Source organism: Nelusetta ayraudi, unplaced genomic scaffold, assembly GCF_046127955.1.
Source record: "Nelusetta ayraudi isolate G7.1 ecotype Tasmania unplaced genomic scaffold, CSIRO-AGI_Nayr_v1 ptg000070l, whole genome shotgun sequence".
NCBI lineage: Eukaryota > Metazoa > Chordata > Actinopteri > Tetraodontiformes > Monacanthidae > Nelusetta > Nelusetta ayraudi.
Genome location: NW_027466120.1, coordinates 6505181 through 6526054, shown reverse-complemented (window position 1 = coordinate 6526054; position 20874 = coordinate 6505181). Strand labels below are relative to the sequence as shown.

General features: G+C 46.8%; 1 protein-coding gene across 5 annotated transcripts in view; it reads left to right on the top strand.

Moving 5' to 3' along the window:
* The window catches only part of plekhg5b (pleckstrin homology domain containing, family G (with RhoGef domain) member 5b), a 67144-nt gene that overhangs the window by 22764 nt on the left and 23506 nt on the right, over positions 1-20874 (top strand). The window contains exons 1-6 of one of the 5 annotated variants that reach the window (XM_076041778.1): positions 4642-4666; positions 16477-16618; positions 17346-17445; positions 17614-17671; positions 18169-18260; positions 18360-18496. In XM_076041778.1, the coding sequence (XP_075897893.1) occupies positions 16576-16618; positions 17346-17445; positions 17614-17671; positions 18169-18260; positions 18360-18496 (430 nt within the window). In that variant the 5' untranslated portion in view covers positions 4642-4666; positions 16477-16575. Of the gene's footprint in view, positions 1-4641; positions 4667-11225; positions 11315-15550; positions 15623-16476; positions 16619-17345; positions 17446-17613; positions 17672-18168; positions 18261-18359; positions 18497-20874 lie in introns of those variants that run through there. The other 4 variants (XM_076041777.1, XM_076041776.1, XM_076041775.1 and 1 more) reach the window with 4 other exon arrangements.

The window sequence follows — 20874 nt, the reverse complement described above, 5'->3', positions numbered from 1 at the left end:
GTGTTTTACTTGTTGGGGGGTAGGAAGGGGGGAGACCCCCGCTGTGGGCCAGATGGACTGGCTCTCCTTTGCATTTTCACATGGTTAATCATTTCCTTGCAAAGCTTCAGCTGACCATACTCCATAAACCACCTGAGCCTGGAAAAACATGTTTGTTTACCCCACTTCTTTGAATCAGCTGCATAACCCATGTGTTGTGTTTAGCCCGTCGACATATTCCGACCCATTCATGAGGCCTTCTGTAAATATTTTCACCGCATTGGAAAGAAAAGTGAATTGGTCATCAGTCTGGGTGCATGTCGAGGGCCAGCTGGCCCCTTCGCTCTCTGCACATGTCGCCTTTTCTTTTTTTAGCTTTATGTAACAGCAAGCATCAAGTTTATTCAATGGAAGACAACAAACCCAGACGTGGTATTCCCGTGTTTATGCAGACGTTTCTCTCTCCGCTGAGGTGCGACTGGATCCCAGCCACAGCAGCAGGCCACGACAGGCTGGCAGCCCCATTTCCAGCGTAGACACATGAGGACTTCACTATCTGTGAGCCAATCGCTCAGGCTTTGGTCCAGCTGTATTTTTCCGTCGCAGTGGAATGAGATAATCCATAAAGAAAAGGCAGCAACGCTGAGACAATGAGTCATTTTACGTCAGATCACAGTTACGCTGGTTTGACAGGAAGCTAAATCGATTAATGCTGGTAATTTTCTATTTGGACTCAGTGGAAAAGCGTAGCTTTGTGCATTTTTGCTTTGACTCATGTTTTACATTACCACCTAGTAAGTGATGGCATTTAGCAGAAAATGGTTTAGGACAAGAATCCCTGATATCTATTTTTTCCCCTGTGGAAATGATGGTTCAATGGGAATTTTGCTGTTTTTAGCCAACCAGACTGAGCAACTGTGGAGAGGTTTGCTTCTGAGTTACAGGATATTCCTTAGCAACTTAGTAATTGATGGCTCATTAGTTCCATGAGTTGTTGACTGTTGATTTTGATACTAACCTGCCATTAGTGTGATTTCTCAGTTGACAGCCACTATTCTTATTTCATATTTGCTGTTCTCTTTGCCTTTTCTTTGTCTTTTTTATCACCCACTCTAGTATATCTCTTTATTGGTACTGTGAGCTTTTTGATGGCCTTTGCCTCTTTATCCATTGGGGAGACCGAGACCTTACTTTCATTTTGAGTAGTTTATGTGCAGGGTTAATAATGTCAAAGTTATAAAACACAGAGTGCAGTCTTTGTGATGATGCTCCTTGCACGTTTTTGACTGTTTCAACAGGGTTATGGGTAATTCTGTGAGGCTGAATAACATCCTGTACTTGCTGGACACTTCCGTCTGCTCAGTCTGTCAATGTGAAGGAGAATACATTGTATGATATGTGATGAGACGCCACAACTAGCGCTGCGATCAATTAACACTCAAACCCATGGCGTGCAGAGGGGAAACAGGGGCTGTCTGTTTTGCTCCGTGAGAGAACATCCATTTGTTCCCCATGTAGCAATAATAAACAGACTAGACAGTGACATGGTGTCCATCCATCCAGTGTCCTGTCAGGAAAGCAAAAAAACAAAACAAAACAAAATAGTGCCAGCGAGTGGGGGAAGAGGTTCACCGCTGACGCCAGTGCGACCTCCGCGGGAACGTCCCAGTCAGGAAGCAACTTCACAGTAGCGAGTGGCGGGGAGGCGGTGGGGGAATAACAGGAAGAGGGTACCTGACTGATGCTCCGACTGGAAACGGCATTGTGCGAGTCGACCGATATAGCCGTACCTCGAAGCCTCCAAGGGGAGGAGGCCCCTCAGCAGGGAGGTGGATTGGAGAACTTGCTACCAGCAGCAGCAGAAGCAGATAAATCCTTTGCATGCGAAGGGCCTGCTTGCAGCAGATCCCGCTAATTGCTGGTTTGCCCGCTCCGCTTTGAGAAGGTAAACAGCCGCACCTCGACGAAACGCAGCGCGAATGGCAGCCTTTGCTCAGCTTAGTTAAGAGGCGATAATAAGCCCTGAAAAATATCCCGTTTCCGAACGTGTCATTACAGCTGTGGAAACACTCGCCGTCTCAAGTCGTCTGAACTGACGCCAGCCCCTCTCTTCTTCTACCCTGCTTTTTCTTCTCACCATCCATCCCCCCCTCCTGCTCCATTTCATTGTTAGATCCAAGAGTTTCTCTTTGCCTCCCCCCCAATCCCTCCTCAGCTTTTGGCCAAACCCCCCTTTTTTTTGAAACTTGAGAGAATTCCGAGTTCTTGGTTGTTGAGGGGGTTAATGCCAAGGCCAAATCATCAAGGGGAAGGTCACTCATGTGCGGCCCCTCCCTGTCCACCCCTCCCTCTGTCGGCCTCCAACAATGGCGCTGCCATCGGGGGCTAATCCTTGGGGGTAATTGTGCCGCCGCCATCCGTCCTTTTAAATATAACCTCCCCTAATTAAGGCTGGCTGCGAGGGGTCGTGTGGGCGGGGGTGCGGAGCAGACATGGATTCAACAGGTCACCGTGTTTTGAGGGCGCTGGGGAGAAGAGGTCTCCCTATTCTCCGACCCCAAACAAGTGGCCCTCCTCCTCGAGCCTCAGGGGCTCGGCTTGTTTTTGTGAGCGAGCCAATTAGGAAGGGACTTAGACATTGTTCATCTGGGATTATGCTGAAAGGCAAAAGAACAGAGGGGTGGTGGGCCGAGTGTTTGTCTTCAGTGTCGGGGGGGGTCCAACAGGCCATTAAGCTACAAATCTTGCTCGACGTGCACGCAGCACCAGCGCCAGCCAGCTCCTACACTGGCACAATGCAAATCCAATCCAAATGCACGTAGAGACGACGAAACAGCCAAACTTGGAAAAACCTCTCAAATATGGCTAAAAGGTTTTGACGTTCTCATGAGGTGGTTTTTCAGATGTATCCATATAGCGGTGTATCGCAAAAGTGTCATGGAATCACTTTTTTTTTTCACATTTACACGTACGGGGTCACGTGACCAGTTCACTTCAAGTGATGGAGGAGGTTTGGAGAGAGGACGAGATGGAATATTTTTTACAAGTAATCAAAGAGAAAAATGTAACAACCATTCTTGACAGCAAACAAACGTAAACAAACAAAGGCAAACACAAGAATGACGGCTTATGCGCTTGACACCATTCAATGGAAACACCTGCAAATCGCAATTGTACTTTGTCGAATTTATAGCTTTTATTTTGCGAGAAACTGCCATGGAAACGCAACTATTAAGAGAATCAGAAGATTGTTTGTTGCTCAAGCATTTGATTATTGCCTCTCATGGAGCTGGTCTACCCATCACATATGTGCGCAAAAGAGGAACAGTCATTAATCGACCACTGACCCTTTACTAATTATTTCCTCACTATTTTATCATCCTGGTCAGTTCCATTTAACTGCCGGTAAAAAAGTCAAATACCTAACTGAGCTTCATGCACAATACACAGGGGCAGGAAGATGGAACAAGAGGGAACCAACACGCTCAACTTGGAAATTAGTCTTAAACACATCTTAGTCATTCAGTTGTCTGTGTCGAGTTGTCAGCTGCCTTAAGCAACAACTTGCAAGTCTAGCAGTCTGCACCCAATGACATCCCCATCGGAGGTATTCCTTCTTTAAGATGGGTGGGGAGAAAATGTTACACTTTAGGATGTTCAGCGTCTTTTACACCAAACATGTTTGGGGCAGTTCAGAGAGCCCAGTAGAACAAAGAGAAGACAGACAATCTCCACCTCGTCTCAGGATCCTCATCCTGAGAAAGCAAACAAACTAACCGCTTAGATTTAATAATGGCAGACGTGTTATTTAAGCAGGATTTTAAAGGCTAAACTGCTCGTTAATTCACTGCCTATGTTGTTTTTTTTAGGGCTCTGCGATCAGTGTAAATATTTCCATAGAATAGATCCCCATGAGTGTGGGTATTTCCAGCCATTAATAGACCGAACAACTGTCGCTGACTGGTTCTGGGGTGCTCTTGGAACAAAAAGTATGTTCTGATGATCTCACAGATATGATGCTTCATTACTGTGCGAAACGACTCCTTTTGTTTGGTCTCGGTTGTTAGTCATAAGTCACGAGTGGAGCCGCCGGGCTTAGAATATTAAAAATCCCACACAGCAGCTTGACGTGTTTTATGAACGCCTTGTCACCAGTGTAAAATATAAAGTATTAAATTACTGAATAAACCTCATTTCATCCAAGAGTTGGTCGCCCCCCCAACCCCCCTCTTGCAAGTCTTGCGTCATTTTCATGATGAGTTGATGACACAGGATTAGATCTTTCTAAACTTTCAAGTTCTTTTTTTTTCATCAGGGTTAAATAAATCCACATCAAACACTGAAAATGAACTGTGTTATCACAAATGTTAAAGGTCAGTGTGTGTGTGTGTGTGTGTGTGTGTGTGTGTGTGTGTGTGTGTGTGTGTGTGTGTGTGTGTGTGTGTGTGTGTGTGTGTGTGTGTGTGTGTGTGTGTGTGTGTTGTGTGTGTGTGTTCTGCTGCTGGTCAGAGTCCAAAGGTAATTCCCCCGTTTCTCCTCCTCTCACTTGAGAGTCCACATTGCGGAAATTGAGCGGAAGATGTGAAGTTAAAGGAGTGACATCAGCTGGATGCGCTGGTGTTTGGGTGACGCCAGGGTCAGTGAGAAACTCTTGAAGAAAAGGGGATCAGTTTCAGCATGAGTTAACGTGAGTCAGCCGGGATGTGTGTGAGCTTGTGTGATTAAGGAGGTGGGCGGGACTAAGTTCCCCCGTCTGTCTGCGTGTGTGTGTGTGGGTATGTTTGTGTGTGTCGGCGTGTGTTCCTTAATAGTCTGCTGTAGTAAACAGAGTGAGCTCGGCAGAGCCGACACGATCCCACCAGCTCTGCCAGATTATCCTTGTGCGTTTTGTGTTGTTTTTTTTTACCCTGGAGATTGGATTATTTTACTCTGTACTTGTCTGAGGGACAACGCAACAAGACCTGCTCGGTTTGGAAATACACTTTAACCACCTGCCCGCAGTCGGACCTAACTGTCGATAAATTGCGAACTTCAGCCGAGTTTTTTCCGTGGTGAGTAGACGATCGAGGCTTCAGATTAAGCTTTGTGTTGCTGGCACTTTGTTTTTGTTTAACATTAAGGATAAAAAAAAAGGTTAAAATCTTAAAATCTTTGAATTGATGCAAGATGATGCAGCAGCCAGAGGATTTACTAAACCAAATGTGTACAATATCTGAGCTAATAATCAATCGATCATAAAGTGTGAGGGATGTGATGAAGATTGTGTGTAAATCAAATGATTCTGAATCAAACTTCTCAACTTTAACAACCACCAGAGCTGATAAGAACATCAGGCTATAATGAATGCAACATTGGTCCTACTTTTGCTATTTATCTTGTCATTGTTTGCACCTCTCCTCCAAATGACTTGCATATTAACACAGTGCAGCAAAGATAATGGAACAGGTTGACTGAAACTGTTGCACAGAGCTGTGTTGTGTGTTTTTTTTCCTTGTGAAATCATATTCAGTGTAAATCATATTGTGAGCTGCGGCAAAGTGGAAAATTCCCATTCAGGAAGGCATTTGTTAGTCAGATGATGAATTTAGCTGCCGGCTAATTGTCAGAGCCTTGTCAGCTCTGCTGCCTTTGCTGCAGAGTTTTTCCACATCTCGTACGATGAGTCTTCTTTCGCTCATCTCTCTGTATTCTTCACATCTGGTTCTGATCCCATCGGACCGTACACTCCCTGGCACCCACCGGCCGGCTCGCCTTCTTTCGCAGCACGCCACAATGCAGCCTGCTGTCCAAATCACACGTCCAATTTAATGGAAGAAACACACACACACACATTTTACTTCTCGCTTCCTCCTTTTCGCCGACCTCCCGTCTCCGCTGTCTGTCCTCCTCGAACTGCCCTCAGGCGGTGGATTGGGAGGCTCGTTGCGTCATCGGCCGGCCGACAGGCAGCGCCTCAGACAGCAGTCGGTACACTTGACTTTGTTAGTGCAGAGAGAGAAACCAGCTGCTGGTGAGTGGTGCTTTTCTCCCGCGCTTGTATTGATCATCTCTGAAGTGAGCCGCGTGGAGCTCCGCCGGGTTCCTTTCCTCGTGTCCAGGAGGGTTTGGGCTCGTGTTTGCAGTTTGAGTTCCGCCGATGACACTGTGCCATTTAGGTGTCAACTAAATGTCTGACAGTGCCTCTGTGGTGGGGGTGGAGAGACTTGTTGGGGGGGTTTGCAGCTTGAAAAACGATTAGGAACTAATCAGATTTCGCTCTAGACGTAATCCAAATAGAACCTCTGCGTTCTCAGTTGTAATTTAAGATGGATTTGTCTGATAAAAGAAATTGTCTAAGAGCAAAACAAATGACTTTTTTTTTTGACTAGAATGCACAGTTGCTGTTGCCGGGAAAATATCCTGGCGTGGATGGACCTTTGGGTCATTTGCCTTGATTTCAGCTGCGGTGGTGATCGGAACCAAGGGGTTAACGAGAAGAGACAGATGTTTCCCTACAGCTGCTCAGCAGGAAATGAGCTAATTAATATTTGTAGGCACCTTCCCCAAACTTTGTGTTTGTATACAGAAAAATATAAAGGTACATTTGTTTTGCGAGTAACCAGAAGAGGAATGACGCACTTTACATTGGGCTTATGAACTGCAGAGTAAATATGTGATGTCACAGTGTAAACGGTGAGAAATTGGCTCGTTTCTCCTCAACGTTGGAAGTGTGTAATCTGGGGGAAAAAAATATTCCTCTTCCTTTTCTGTGTCACAGTGCAGTTACGAAATGCTGTTCACAGATTTACTTGTCTGTCGTCTGGCGGCCAGACTTGTCCAAACTGAGTCACATGCACTCACTCATCCTGAGCAGCGGTTTAGTGATACGTTGGCCGTGGTCCTTCTGATTTCGTAATTCTGGTTTTGATTTTGATTTTGAGATCTCTCCCCTGGATGTTCATTCATTCCCATCCTCCTCCCCTTCCCCAAGTGTTGTTTCCTATACTTTGCAGGATGTGTGTCTATTTCTTTTAACAGCAAATGAGTTTACAGGAGCTTTCCTGTCTGTTTAGTCTGCTTTTTGGCCAAACCATGCATGAGAAGAATGTAGTTCTGCAGTCCAAGTGTTTGCTGCACTCTCAGCTGTCAGCAGCGGACTCGGAGGCAGTGCCCCATGCACCTGGATGTGGCCGAGCATGAGAGTGAGAGAGTGAGTCAGGTCTAGCCATAAAAACAAAGACTTCCATTATTTTTGCACTTGATTAATCTTTCGATCATTGCTGTGAGTCAATTATTATTTGAGTAGGCGAATAGTAAAAACTTGAAAAAGCGTGTTTGAAAATGACAACCTGTCTTTTATTACAGAACGAGCTGAACTAAAAACTGCAGAGTAATGTTCTTGATGTGTTCTCCGTCAAAACAATCTGGTTGTACAATTTGGAGACGCGTAAATGAAAGAAAATTTGTAATGTTTAATGTAAATGGTTCTAGGTGCAAGTCAGTGAAGACGAGTGACCATTTTTTCAGCCTGTCTTTGGATGAAGGGCTTTCACCCGACATTTATTATCAGCTATGTCACTTTTTTCCCCCCTTCTTTTAGTTTCAGGAAGTTTATACTGAGGCAACTCTGCCATGTCATTATTCAGCACAGCATAACTCAACGTCTAGTAACGACCCACACATGCTGCAGTTGTCAGGAACCCAAATGAAGCATGTGCAAACTTGACAGGTGATGGCAGAAGCAAACTCCCTGTCCGTCATTGTGAAGTGGGCCAATCTGATTTCTACCTGTGCCCACTTCAGCCTCATGTCACCACCTGTTGGCAATGCGTCACAGCAACAACTCTTTGCCAAAGCTCATCCAACGTAGAGCAAAAAAAAAAAAAGTGTATCCCACCAAGCATTGTCTTGGGTACAGTTATTTATTTAAAAGTTGTCCTTTTAATGTTTAAAGAGCAACCTAGTTCTAATAAAAGTGCGGCTAAAGCAGCACTGACGCTAATCTCCTTAGCAGCAGCTTTTGTTTACAACTCTCGGGTCTTCTGTGGTTTGTCAAAGCGGCTTGGAGCGGTCACATCTTGTTCTCGTTTCAGTGCAGAAATCTGATCGATCCAGCTGCCGTGCAAAAGAACGCGGTAATAATTGACATTGTCTATTTACACTACTCGAAGGGAACGACAATGTAAACACAGAGCTGCTCTATGCTGCTGATGTGATCTGTTTGGATCATCGTCTAAAACACTAAAACGACGAGTCTTTGTGGCCTCCTTCCCGAGTCAGCACTTCCGAGCTTGCTTCAAAACACGCTCACACAGCCGGTGTCATTTCAGCTGACAAATTATATTTATATCATATTTATTTATATTTAATTATCTTGTTTTCTCAATCTAGCTATTTTTAGTTGCCGTGTAGCTTTTAAACATGTGTAGCAAATAATAATATGCTAAATAATGAATAGCTGCAAAAGAAAAGTAGAAAAAATAAATGAAACATAATAATAATAATAAAAAAAATCATGCTTTGAAGCCGCGGTGGTGCGTGCCCCACTGTTTGGTCCTATTTGTGCAGATCATTATGTGCACCTGCTTCCATTGTTTTATTCTCACTTTGCAGCCCGTGAATGACATCACCATCGTCCTGGCTGATAAACACCTCTCTCCTGTCCGTCCTGCGTGCGGCGTCTGTTAGCCAGTGAGGTTCGCAATGCCGGCCCTTTGATGAGCGTAGTTAACGTGTTGAGCACACACACACACACACACACACACACACACACACACACACACACACACACACACAAATGCACTCCACTGCGAGGAAGAAACACAAGTGCCTCCTTGAGAGTAAATCCATGTGTGCGAGGCATCAGGCCTGCAGCGCAGCAATAAGAGGGAGTCTGTTAATGGGGAACAGGCGTGTAGACAGTCTGGTTGCATAACGGCCTCTGCCTGGTGCTCCTCCTCCACCTCCTCACCCGGCCAGAGGACAGATGGCGGCAGCGGCTCTCATCCATGCCACTCCTCAGCAGATGCGCCGCGTGTTTATTGAAAAATGAGTCGGGACTTGGCCGCGGCGCCCCCTTTTGATCTCCCGGAGACTGGCCGCGGCGCTGCTTTGAATCCCACCCACTGGGTAAGAGCTAATAGCAACTCTTGCAATGTAAAGAAGAGCCAGTGGGTGTTGTGGGGCGGTGAGGAGGGAGCGGGGGGGCCCCCGTGGGGTCACGCGCCCTGCTCTTGGGACGTCAATCAGCACGGTGTTCAGTGGGAAGGTAGCAGGAGGGCGGCGTGAGGCTCTGACAGCTCAGCTCGTTTTAAAAAAAAACTCTGTTCTCGATTGTCACTCATTCTGACTGAGAAGCAGATGTCGTATTAGTTACATCATGCAAACACCACTGCGTGACGCTGAGCGAGGTGTGGAGGGGGAGCCCTCAGGTTTATAATGTATTCCTGTAAATTATCATATGTCGTGCATGGCTGCACCACAGGGGGTCTCGGCCACTGTGAACTGCGTCAGATTTGGTGTGATGGCAGCATAGCGAGTGGGTTCTGAAGTGTTGTGCAAAGAAAATCGTAGAAAGCTGTTTTCACTGTCTCTCTCTCTCTCTCGCTCTCTCTCTCTCTCCCTCCCTCTCTCTGACTGAGCGGTCACAACCAAGGCCAAGACCGATTAGATGATCCGTCAATGAAGGTTGGCCTTTATTTGCAGGCTCATCGTGGAATCCACAGAAATGCACAGTGTAACATAAATTATGGACACTTCAAAGTGTACATAAGTACGCTGGTGTTTGTGCAGCCTCTGCATGCTCTCTGTGTGCTGATGTATGCGCAGGTCAAAGGTCAGCACTGCAAGCAAAAACAAGACGGTGGCTTTTTCCATCTGGCGAACTCGACGACGTATCCTTGCATCCGGCTTTTCTCAGTTTTGGTCACGATGCTGTTGACGCTGCGTCATCCATCAGCCTGACTGACTGACTGACTGACTGACTACGCAGCCGTCATGCCATTTCTGAACAAGACCGTGCATGACTCTGCCCTTGTCTCGCGCTGACTTATCGTCGGCGTGCGTGGGTGTGTTTGAAATTTTGAACGTTGGAAAAAGTCTCTCCTTCGCTTCTGCATCTGGAGACGCAAAACAGGGAAACGCAGAGGGGGAAAACGAGTTTCTCGCTGGTAAGAAACTGGCTGTGTCGGCGCGGCCTGGCGGCCTGTGTGCGATCGAACGCAAGAGCTGTGCCATGAACCCGCCTGATATCAGGTGCAGTTTTAGGGCTTTGTGCTTTTGTGTTGACTTACCAGCCTTTGATTTCAACTTTCTGTAGTGCGTGTGCCTGTGTGCGCGCCCGGGGTTTGAAGATACATCCGCAGGAACAATGGCGCAGAGCAGAGTTTGCCTTCTGGGGTGTGGGACACGGCTGTGACTTGCGTGTGTTTGTGTGCACGTAAGGCGCTAAACGCGTGGGAACAACCAGTGCAGTTGCTCACCCAGCACACACGCCAAAAATGTTTCTGTGTTCTGGTCAGAACAAGCCGAGACACGGTGTACGACGATGTGACGTCACGCTGTGAATAAACTCTTCTCTGGCCTTAAATAATATATATATATTTTTTTAAAGATTTAAAGACTGTGACTTAAAAATGTACAGGAGAAAGATTGATTATGAAGAGCGTTTCAGGTCGCAGTCGTCCTGTCAGCCATTCTGCAGGCATTTCTTTCTGTGTTGCAGTCCATGGAAAAATGGCTGCAGTACCTCGAGTGGCCACTGGAATAAAATAACTGTGACACCATAGTATAGTGTACTATACTATGTGTACCATAGTACAGTCTGGTATCCAGTCCTTTTAAAACATCCATGGTGGGAACTCATATTTTCACAGTCGGGCCATAAAAGCCTTGCATTTGGTACTATCTACTCTGTGCTGCAATTGAACCCTGAACTTTGACCCCCTCCGACCCTGCATCCGCACCCTCACGCAGTCTGACAACAACAACAAAGGCGACCCTTTAGGTGCTTAATTGCTACTCTCACACGCTCTCTTCCACCCTCATTCGACTTTCTCTCGATCTCACCAACGATCGTCGCATCACAACATCCGCTGAGTACCTCACACAGACTGCATTTACTCTGTATTGACGGAAGGTTGTGCGCTATCGACCCTTCTGAGCTACGCGCTCTGTCGCTGTCATGATTAAAGACTAAAGATTAAAGCGACATTAAAGCAGTGGAACGCTATTTAAGCTCACGTGCATCCGATCTGTGTCACACATAACTGACTAGACGCCTGGCCAACACTGCAGGAGTAGCTGTTCCAACCATCAGCACCACCAAGCCTTCGCCATGGAACCACCCGTCGAATCGGTAAAGCCAAGCAGCATTTTGTATCAAAGTACTTTCTGGTCACGTTTACATGTTGTTGGGGTAGGTTTATTTTTGACTTGGCTGTCTTTACTCAGAATGAGCACTGAGGAGACTGAGCAGACTATTCAGACGATCCAACAACACTAACAGTACTGACAGTGAAGGAAGTGCTTGATCTTTGAATTCACCATGTTTTTATCAGTCACTGTTTTGAGTTCAGTTCAGTCTGAGTGCAGTGTTACGGGCAGCGCTTGGTGTGCAGCGGAAGTGAAACCTTGTAAACAAGGTTGCAACATGACCCACGCGCGTTCTAATTCATGCCTTTAAAGTTGCATCATTGAGAACTTTATTGAATCTTCCAACTAAAGTCAACAACCTGTGGGATTGATTCTTGTGGGCTGTCCATGCGGCACTCCTGTATAGATTTCAGCCAATGATGTCTCACTCACAAATGTCCCTCTTGATCATTGCAGTTTTTCCCTATGCAAAATGTTTTGTTTTTCTGCATGTTTTTTTTTTGTTGCACGTTTCTTACCACCTGCCCAAGTGAGTAACAGTGCAGTCTGCATCTAATTACTGAGTTCTCAAGTCTGAATTCTTAAAAAGACCTCCTGTTTGAATCATTTTTGGCAGCCTTGAGGACGATCAGTCCTGTTGGTGCGTAGTGAGTGAAGAGGGGTGAAGCCCACCCTGGACAGGATAAATGCAATGGAGTAGAAGTGAAATGCGATCGTTTCATGGAGATAGTAACAGGATGTCAGAAGTTTATTCAAATTTTGGAAGACAAAGACCATCTGGGGAGTTGCTGATTCAGTGACCTACATGCACTCCAGCCCTGTATATGGACTCGTGCACGTTACTGGTAATCATCTTCGGGGCTCGCACCTCTGCTTGTAACTGTTGTGTAAGACGACAGTGGGAGAAAAGTGGGCCTGTGGCTCCTCTGAAGGTACCATGTAATAATTGGCTGTGTGGGAATTTATAGCCTCCAGCTTTTTTTTGTTTGTCAAACGCACCCATGCAGGTGATGAATGCGGTTATGTAAGGGCTAGGTGTGCTTTGGCAGGACATGCTGTTCCACGCTGTTTCCGTGCTGGGTTGGAGGGAGAACGGCCAGGGAGGTTTTGCTCTCAGATAAGATGTGCACATCATTACGGAGCAGATTTCTGCTGTGATCGATGGGCCTACTCATCACGTTGAGTCAGGACTGCATCCTGTCCTGACCGTGCATCATTTCCTTCAATGTGTCACATGATGACAGATACAATCTGATCAGACGGGGCTCATTGCACAGCTCTCCGGGTCGGTGAAAAGCTGCCAAAAATGTGTGCAGAATTGTCCTCGACAGCCGAAACTGTAATGCATGACAGGACGTTTCTGCACGGTCACTGTAGCTGCGTTTCCATGACAGTTTTTTTGCAAAATAAAAGCGATAATTCTAAAAATTTCGACAAAGTACAATTGCATTTTGCAGGTGTTTCCATTGAATCGTCAAAACCTTTTAGCCATATTTGAGTGGTTTGGAAGTTTAAGTGCTTCCATTACCAGTTTTTTATTGCGATATTTAGGTTTTTACACAATTCTAGGGGTAATGGAAATGCAGCTACTATTAAACTTGCATTTTCCGCCCTTCAATCATAAATCGCTTTCAAGCCCTTTGAAATCAACGTGGCTCCTCTCCACTTGAAGGTCCCTAAGCCGTGTCGAGTAGCCCCTTAAGCTCCACAAAGTCACTTGTATGCGGCAGAATGAGATCAGACTCTTAGGGCGAGTGGATACGTCTCTTGTTTTTTTTAACTCGCATCTCTTGGCTTCGTGCGTGCCGGCGTTTGCAGGATTAGGTGCTAAGGTAATAATCCTGATTCACCTCGCCAGGCTCCCTCCCTCCAGGCACCTCCCGCCCTCCCAGGACGCGCAGCGCTCATCTTGATGCGCCGCAGCCGTGCACTGCCAGCTGCCGGGTGTGTGCTTGTGAGGCACCTACGTGCGCTCATGCTTCCTGTAAATCCTGAAAGATCTGAGAGGAGGCTTGCAGGCCTCGCAGGCGGCACGCGCTCACATGACAAATGTCGGCTCGCCCCCGTCAGCTGTCGGCCGCTGTCACGACCTCCTCGCAGCGTGCAGAGAGGCCACAGGGACGGACGGAGAGAGAGAAGTCAGCCCAGATTTACTCTTATTTTCTTTTGTTCAGACACACAAAAGACATAAATGTTACCTGCTTGACCGTTTTGACTGTGACTCCAGTCTTCCTCAGCCGCGACATTTGCATCAGTCGCCGGCCTGGCAAAAAAAAAAAAATCGTATCGGGTGTATTCTCAGCCGAAAGTCAATAAATCAATCAACTTGGGTTTGTACAGCGCTAAATCGCAGTCAAAGGCGTCTCAAAGCGCTTTGGACAATCGGGAGAAAAGCAACTGAACCCTACAGAGTGAGCAAGGTGGGACAGTGGCCAGGAAAAAACACCCGCTGTGGGAAGAAACCTGGAGCAGATCCAGACTGCAGAGGGCAGCTTTCATCGGTTGGGGTGAAAAGGAAATACAAAAAATGTATTTATAGATAGATGGATAGATGTAGAAGTAGTCAAGCATTTAACATTGAAGTCATTTAAATAGACTTAAATGTATATTAGTGGACTGCGTCATGCTGTTTGTTGTTACATGACAAACGTCACAAACTCTTTGGGGTTGTTGGATTTAGGGGCTAAAAAGTTTAGTATTGTCAGTGAGCTAGTACGATAGCTAGTGCCTATGCCTCTTGTTTAGAGTCCAGCGTCTATATATGGTGTCTTGATCTTCCTGGTTTCTCTCTGACCTCACCACCCGTCTCCGCACCACATCGAGAAACGTTTCACCTCGACGCGAAGGAGACACTGGACTCGGCCAAGCTGAAAAATGCGCGTGTTGACTTTGGCTTCTGAGAAACGTGGCGCGGGGAGGTTCTCTCTCGCAGACTCCTGTGACTTGTTTGCTTGTGCCAGGAGGACGTCTCTGCAGCGAGGTCGGGAGGAAGGTGAGCCGAGGCCAGTGACTCACTTCAGACGCCTCAACTCTTTCGTACCTGCGTCCTCGAGCGTCATCGGCTGCGCAGCCGTTGGGAAATGTCCAAACCTGAATGGTCTGGTCATCAGCGAGTGCAGGAATGAACAGGAAAACAGTCCCGGGCCGTAACTCTTCTCATACTCAAAACAAATGGCTTTGGATTTCCGATGGAATTCTACTTTATTTTACACCTATTTTGAATGCAGCTTGGTCTCATCTTGATTTTCTTGTGGTTTGCCCTACATATATTGATTTGAAAAGCCTTTTTTTAAAAGAAAGAAAAAAACAAAACAAAAAAAAAAAGCAACCTTCATCTGACTTGCATCTATGCATCTCAGAGCAACACAATCATGTTTATGTTAAAAAAAAAAACAGTAAAACCAATGATCTGCTCCAGGAACCCGACGGGGAAATTTTCACGCTTCACGCAAAAGGCTTGCACGGCATTATGATAGAAATCCTTTAACAGACGCATCTGTCCGGTCTGACATGCTCTTCAGGAGGTCCACTTCACTGACACCTCCTCACAGCTAATAGAATCTGAGACCTTCAGTTGTGTAAACCTCGAAAGGCTCCTTTCCGGGTCTGTAGCAGTGGGAGAAAATGTCACGTTCCCAGCACAGTAAACAAGGCCATTGTCGTCGCCCCTGCTCACTCTCGTCTCGTTCTATTTAAAACCTCTCAGTGGTCGTAGGGTGGAGGGGTGGGGTGGGGGCGCTCCGCCCGGGTACAGCGACCCAGGTCGTAGGACAGGAAGGGTGGAGTCGGCGCTGGTGGCGGCTGAGGGGTCGAGAAGAAGGCGGGGGTGGCTGGCGGGCGAGCTGGCAGTGGGGCTGTTTAATCTCTGCAGGGCCATCAGATGGCTCTGACAGAGCGCAGGCACCAATTAGGCAGCCAGATTAGGGGGGCTTTGTTCTTCTGAAAAGCTTCTGGATGGACCCGTTTTTTTTTTTTCTTCCTTCCTGACTCCTGTTTACATCCCCAGTGGGACTCGTCACCCCTCTGTAACCCCCCTCCCCCCTGTCCTCCCCTGAGACCGCCGACCTGCGCAGTTGAAATCTTTTGAGATTATACCTGGCTAGACATCGGGAGCGAGTGGATTTAATGCGGCGGCGGCCTGTCGAGGCGGCGGGTCGCTGAGCAGGCTATCGAAGGCCGTCACGGTGGCAGCTTGGATGTTTTATTGGCTTCCTGGGTGCCTGCTGCCGTGGACATGGAGTCAGATTGCTGGAGCGGAGGCGAAGGCTGCTCCGGTCTGCAGGACGTAACGGTAGAGTACCGAGGGAGGGCAGAGTGTAGAGGGTGACTACCGTTGGAAACTTGTGTGGCAGCACGTGTGTAATAACAATGTAATAACGTTATTACGCCAGCCAGGCAAATGTAACCATTTTTTCTTTCATTCCCCTTCAGTGGGCCGCGTCTGCAAGTTGCATATTGATTGCAAATAGATGAAAGCTACTTTGTCTGCCTTTGCCCCAGAAGGCAGTCGTGCAAAATACATACTTTACACACACTCTTGCGCAGACACATTGCGTCTCCCAAGTACATGGAAACAATGACAGGAAGTCCATTACCAGACCCTCTATTGTTGTGTATCTACACATATATCCTCACTTCCTGGGGTCTGGGCGATGGCGAGGGGTGGCGTAAGAGCGCCGGACGACTCCTGGAGGGTGACGGAGGCTGCCAGGGCCCCGCAGCGGCAGGATCCGTCTGGGCCGAGGCTGAGAGACGCCCGTAATCCGGGCCGCCTTCTGCCCGAAAGCCTCCCAGACCCTCTGACCTGTGCTCGGTTTTATTGTTTCACCTCTCGGGATGCGATCGCCGGATTATTTAAGGGTAAGCTGGTCCCAGATCAGGGTTAGGGTGAAAAACTGGCCTTAAGTCAATTAGATGCCATCCCACTGAGAGGGACAGATGGTGGGAAGGTGGGTGTCAGCAGGCCTCAGGAATGCCAGTGCAGCCTCTGCGGTCATCTGAGTGCAGCAGAAACAATGGTCAGGCAGGAACGTGTTTATGACGCTTTTAGCCTCTCCACTCTGGTTCTGCTTTTCAAACTGTTTGGTTGTTGCTCACTCTGTTGTTATTGTAACCGGACCCTCTCCCCCCTTCGTCTGCTTTCAGGTTTGCCACCACCCAGACTGCCTAGACCTGAATAGCAAAAGCCCCCTTCACCTGTGTGAGTCATGTGACTCACGCTGCCATTCAGAGAACTCGGACAACATGCACTTTGATCGGCACCCCCGATTTGACTTACAACCTCAAGGTAGAGCTGCAGTATTTTCTTGGTGATAAGTTTGGTGATGTCACACGCTATTACTGTATTATGATATTGTAGTATGTTGTATCAGTGTCTGCAGGTTAGTTTTCCCTTGAAAAAGAATGAACAGCTTTGTAATTCCCTTAACAAGTTTCATATAAATTTATTAACTTACATTTTATGATTATTTTCATTCTTTTGAGTGCCATTAAAACTCATTTCACTGATCTGACCATGTTGAGTTCAGATTTGACGTATGATGGAATTTTACTCTTTCAAAGAATACACAACTTTTTAATTAGTAAGATGTTAAAAAAAAACAACACCTTGCAACTTTTCCCTTCATACGAAGCAGCTAAAATTGTACCCGCTTTAAACCTAAAATTAAAGTCGACACATTATGGTGTTGACTAGAAAACTCCGCTGTTGCTTTGTTGATCTTTTTGGATAGTAATCGTGGATCAAGGAAGTGAGCAAGCTGTGCAGGCAGACAGAGGACTCTGATTATCTGGTCACCAGTTGGGATGCTCCAAATTAGGAAGCTATTAATCTTTAGAGAAAATCCACTGTCAAAGAAAATGAAACTGTGCTGCAGCCATCAGGATGTACACTAGCAGTCAAAAGTTTGGACACATACTTCTGATTTAATGGTTTTAAGCAAACAGCAGGCAGCAATCTTCACGGATGAACACAAAACAGAAGGAATGACCTGCACGTTTTTCCCGTCCTTTAGCCTCCATCCTGGCTCGGAACGTGTCCACACGCTCTTGCCCCCCGCGCACCAGCCCCCCGTCCGACCTGGAGGAAGAGGAGGAGGGGAGGAACGGCCGTGGGTGTGTAGCCTTTCATTATATATTGCACTAGCAGAAGAATTCCAGCTGCGGAATTTAGTGGGCTTCCTCCCTTGCAACAGCTCTGAGTGAGCCACGTGCTTTTCTTTGGCCTTGTCTGACGTGTGTGTGTGTGTGTGTGTGTGTGTGTGTGTGTGTGTTGCTGCTCAGCAGGGAGCGTAAAACCGGGGGGCTCGTGAAGAAGAAACCACGGAGACGGCACACTGATGTAAGCGGCCGAGCACACAGCTCTTTTTATTATTGCTTTTTTTCACTCTTCATCACACTTATTAATAAACATCATCTTGTTAACCGCCTACATTTCATAAAGGTGCATTAAAACACTTAATTTATATTTCAATATGTAGATAACTTGTAAAATAACCCAACTGTCCATATGGTCTAAATATCGTTTTTCTCTTGCTCTAAAAATATTTTTTATATTTCATTTTTAATTATATAATTCTCCTTCTTTTGCACCATATTGTTGCTGCAATTATGCAAATTCCCCCAACCTGGCACTAATAAAGGCTTCTATTCACACAAGCTGTATTTTCTCCCCAGTTTGTGAGTCTTGTGCAACAGGATGCCAAGCGCTGTTGCGCTCTCTTAATTGTGACGTAACGTGATGGTGTGGCTCAGACGGCATATGTTCTTGACCCCTGGCTGCTGCTCCCACCTGTGTAAACTTAACGCCGTCGTGATTTTCTCCCCTCTCCCGCGCAGGACCCCAGCAAGGAGTGCTTCAGCCTCAAGTTCGACCTCAACGTGGACATCAACACGGAGATCGTCCCTGCGATGAAAAAGAAAACCTTGGGGTGAGGGTCAGGCGGAGGAGCTGCAGCGCTGGCGCCGCCGCAGGACTTTCCAAACCCGCAATTAACGGCTGGTGTTTTTTTTTGTCTGTGCGTCCCCAGCGAGGTTCTCAACCCGGTGTTCGAGAGGAACGGCATCGAGCTGTCCCGGGTCGACCTGTTCCTGGACCAGTCCAACACACCGCTGTCCCTCAACTTCGAGGCCTACCGCTTTGGAGGACACTACCTCAAAGTCAAAGGTAAAGAGGAAGCACCTTTCACTCGAAGGCATCCGAGGAAAGAGTTCATTGTCAGGGTTACAGTAAATCAGTGAGAGGAACAATGCTGATGAAAAACTTCTGTTCTGCTGTCCACACTGGATGTTGCAATAGTGTTTTCTGCTATGCAGACAAACTGTTAATACCGGGCCTGAGCAAGTGGGCCCGAGTACAGCCACTCCGAAGCTATGTTGTCTTCCTATAACATCTCCTATTTGCCACTCTTATTGCCCCAAAATGTCTCTGTCAAAGTGTGAGTGCAGAGTTTTCCAAGAACACCACCAAAGTAAAACAAAACCGTTTTTACTGGTCCAGCCCGTTTAGGAATAGATTTTCCTTTTCTGGCCCGTGAACTAAAATGAGTTTGACACCCCTGAGTTTGCCAGTAGTGCTGAAGCCCTTTCAGACAAGACACAAGTGTTTTCCTCGCTGGCAGGCGGTCGCCGGGCGACCAAAACCAGCACCAGGACGTAATTTTCCCTACTCCTCTTCTCTGGCCTGCATGTATCCTGGAATAACAGAATAAGGGCTTACGTGTATCAATAAATATTTACAGAGGGTTTTGTTCATGACTGTGACAGAGGGCCTGAGTCAGATCATCCGGTTACCAGGAGCGAGTGTTTTATTTGAAGCTGGCCGCGGGGCCGCGGGGCCTTTGGCGTAGACACCACAAGTGTTCCTGATTCTTTCAACAACAAAAAAAAATAACAACAAAACAGAACGGACAATCCACATTGCAGGAATTTAAGGTAATGATATTGTTAATTTTTTTTTTTTTTTTATCGTACACGAAACACAAAGTATGATCCCCACTCCCGCTGGCAGCGGTGCCGTCTGTTCAGCTGTCAGGCGCCGCCTCCAATCTCAATCAGTTGCACTCCATGCACATTTAGCTGAAGCAGCAGCTGTGCTCATTTCGGAACCAATTTGCATCCGTGCATGTTGATGTGCAGCGGCGCTTTGTGAAGGTTCCCTGGCGGTGCCGAGGCTAAATAGACGTTGAGCCATGAATCCACCGCAGGCGCACAATGGCTTCAATGGAAGTAGTCAGCAGCCGCTGGCAGCGGATGCCTCACACTGGCTCGGTTTTCAGCCCAACGTTTGTGAGAAGAAAAACCAAAATGTGTGATAGTCGCGACGTCGCCATCAGCGTTGGGACCTTTCAGTATGTACGCGCAGTCAAAACCTTTTAGCCATCTTTTAGAGGTTTTTCAAAGTTTAGTTGTGTTTCCATGAGCAGTTTTTTATTGCGATATTTAGGTTTTGCACAATTCTCGGGGTAATGGAAACGCAGCTATGCAGACACACGCGGACACCTTAGTCACCAACTGACCTTCGGACTGTGTGAGGACCAAAGTAGACAAAAGGGGAATATGCAAACTCTATAGAATCTATTTTTTTCTTTGCCACAGGTCAAATTGTTCACCGATGCAACCAAATAATTGGCATGGCCAAGTATGTGACCTGTGATGTAGGATTTTTTTGTCCCAGAATGGTTGAGCCACATTTTCCATCAAAATGTTGGAACTCTTCTGATCTATGCAAGTCCAAATCAATCAGCAGTAGCAGGTCATAAAATAACTGAATCTATTACACAAAAAGTCCTTCATTCTTTGGAATATTAAACGCTTCTTAATGTGCAAAAACCAAAACGTTTTGCAATCGTATTTTCTTTTACCATAACCAATCATTCCTACAACTTGAAAAGCCCCAGATTACATCACAGTCTTCCCATGAAAGCCTCCTCCATGCAACACTTGTCCTGCTAAACCCTGGAAACTGCAAAATCTCGTCTAGTCGTTTTTGCTGTAAACACTTATTAGCGCTCGCGTCCTGGCGAGGAAGAACGTGCCTGTTTCACCCCCAAACACCCCCCCCCCCCCACCACCACCACCACCACACACACATACATAACCCTCCTCCCTCAGTTACACAAGATGTTTTCAGCTCATCGTTTTGTTTTGTTGTCTGCAACTTGTGGCCTGTTGTCATCAGCAGCAGGTGGAGCTGCTGTTTCTCCAGAACTCACTTCACAGAACATCAAGCGAAAGACTTTTTTGTCTTTGTTCCATTTGTGAATGCCTGACTTTCCCGCGGCCGTAGCGGCTTTAATCCTTCTCCGCTGTTTGTCCCGCTCACCGTCGCTATTATCCTCTCTACGGCGGCCGGCCCAAAGCCTGTTAGAGGGATTTAGCTCGGAGAGCAAACACCAGCCCTCGATGTGCGTAAGGCGCTGTCGCGAGAGGAACTTCAGAGCCATCGATGAAAAATAAACGTGCCTGCGTTGTGTCTTTGAATGTCACTGAATGGTTTAGGTCCAGAAGATATAAATGAGATGTTAATAGAATATAAACCCAGTA